The sequence below is a fragment of the Mastomys coucha genome, unplaced genomic scaffold (genome assembly GCF_008632895.1).
Source record: "Mastomys coucha isolate ucsf_1 unplaced genomic scaffold, UCSF_Mcou_1 pScaffold14, whole genome shotgun sequence".
Lineage (NCBI taxonomy): Eukaryota > Metazoa > Chordata > Mammalia > Rodentia > Muridae > Mastomys > Mastomys coucha.
Genome location: NW_022196896.1, coordinates 64,743,938 through 64,745,821, shown reverse-complemented (window position 1 = coordinate 64,745,821; position 1,884 = coordinate 64,743,938). Strand labels below are relative to the sequence as shown.

Below are 1,884 nucleotides of genomic sequence, written 5' to 3'. Positions count from 1 at the left end.
GCTGGGCTCCGGATGCACACTCAGACCCCTGCAAGTCTCCCACATTGCAGTAACCACCGGACTCGGGTATATCCCAGCGTCGGAGGCGCGGCCGGGCCCCTCCCACGTACCAAAGCGGCTGCGCAGCGTGGCCACCCCGTCTCCCACGTGACGGCCGTCCTTGCCTCCGTGAAGCTCTGGCCGCCATCTTAACTCCTGGCCAGCCCGGGTCCCTCTCCCTCCTACTCCGGGGCCAGGCGGCGGTGACAGGGTGCTGTTGGCCGCCCGGGCCCGTCGGGTCCGTGAAGCCCGTGGGATTCTGAGGGCGGGGCGAAGAGTCGGAGCTCACGGAGGCGAGGGCGAACACGTGAACCGGCGGGCCGCCCTGGTGTTGGCACGGAGGGGGCGGGCCCCTGCGCTCCGCCCCGCCCCTCAGAGGCCAGCGCCGGGGCCCGCGGCCCGTGCCCGTTTCCAGTATGGCCGCCCGCCGTGCCTGACCCGCGGCCTCTGCGTTCCGGCTCTTCGTAGGCGATGCCGATGCCGAGGTTGTGACTGACACTCTCGCTCCCACGCACGCACCGACCCGGACCCACGCCGGGAGCCCGAGCCCTGGGCCCACAACCGCTCTCTCCTCCAGCACCGCGGCCACAGCCCGGACCACGGCTCCTGCGCCGCTGCCGTCGCCTCCCCGAGAAGGGTCGCGCCGGACCTCGAGCTCGGCGGCCCCCGGCCGGCCAGGATGGGGAAGCGGGCGGGAGGAGGAGCAGCCGCCACCGCCGCCGTCTCCACGTCCTCCGGGGCCGGGCTGGAGCCCGCGGCCGGCCGCGGCGGGGGTCCTTGGAGCGCGGCCGCCGGCCTCCTGGGAGCGCTGCACCTGGTGATGACCCTCGTGGTGGCCGCGGCGCGGGCCGAGAAGGAAGGTGGGTTGCGGGCGGCGGGCGGTGGGCTGCGGGCGGGAGAGGGAGGCCCGCGGCGGGCGCGGGCGCCGGCGCCGGCGCGAAGTTGCTGGGTAGAGCCCCGTCCCGAGCCGGCGACTCGCGGTTCGGCGAGCTGCCCGGTCCGCCGCGCGCCACGGCTCTGTCGCGCGCCACGGCTCTGTCGCTGCTCCGGGATGCCTTCTCCTCACCGTCCCCCGGTCTTTTCGTCGTCTGCTGTCAGTGCCCGTTTCAGAACTTCCCGAGCTCTCGTAGGTTCTTGCCACTTGGCCCGCTATGCGAGGAGGCACCCCGCTTTTACTCTTCTTGGTGGCTCTTGCTTGGTCGATCGCCGGACGCTTTTCTTGTTTCCCCTTTGTCGGGTTTTAATTTGGGCATGCGGACGGAGCTCACTTTAAAATGCGGTGGTTGAAAAAAAAGCGAGACTGATGGAAAGGCTTCGGTACACGGCTTATAAAATTTATATTTGCTGGGACATCTCTTTGAAGAGGCTCTTGTTTCTTTAGTATCTTCAGTGTCCCTTTGCGGTATGGAGGATTGTTTGTTTGTTATTAGCCCTAAATAGAATCTCATTTGCCTCTAGTAAGCTACTGGAAGCCGGTTTCCATTTCTGCTTTAATATCCTCACTTAATTCGGTGCCTTTATCTTTGATATGTGAGCCCTTAGAAACAAATGTCAAGTTCTCAGCTTGTACACCCTTCACCAGTAATTTACAATTGAAGCCTCACTCCTGTTTTAAAAACTCCCCTAATATTGTAAGGCTGTAAAACTGGTACTTTGACAAGGTCAGAAATTAATTTGTAGTCTTCAAGATCAAAACTGATTTGGGGAGCAGGGGTCTGGACTACCTGTTTCTGAATAGAGCCCAAGGTGTGAGCAGTCACAGAGCCCTCATGACTTAATTCACACTGAATTCTCTTCTTTTCTTTTCTTTTTTCTCTTTCTTTTCTTTTCTTTTCTTTTTCTTTT

The 1,884-nt window shown here is 62.0% G+C and overlaps 1 protein-coding gene across 4 annotated transcripts in view; it reads left to right on the top strand.

The window, feature by feature from the left end:
- The first annotated feature begins 399 nt into the window (after positions 1 to 399).
- The window catches only part of Tmem131 (transmembrane protein 131), a 149,959-nt gene continuing 148,474 nt past the window's right edge, over positions 400 to 1,884 (top strand). For 2 of the 4 annotated variants that reach the window (XM_031367210.1, XM_031367208.1), the window contains exon 1: positions 401 to 899. In XM_031367210.1, the coding sequence (XP_031223070.1) occupies positions 719 to 899 (181 nt within the window). In that variant the 5' untranslated portion in view covers positions 401 to 718. Of the gene's footprint in view, positions 900 to 1,884 lie in introns of all 4 variants that reach the window. The other 2 variants (XM_031367212.1, XM_031367209.1) reach the window with 2 other exon arrangements.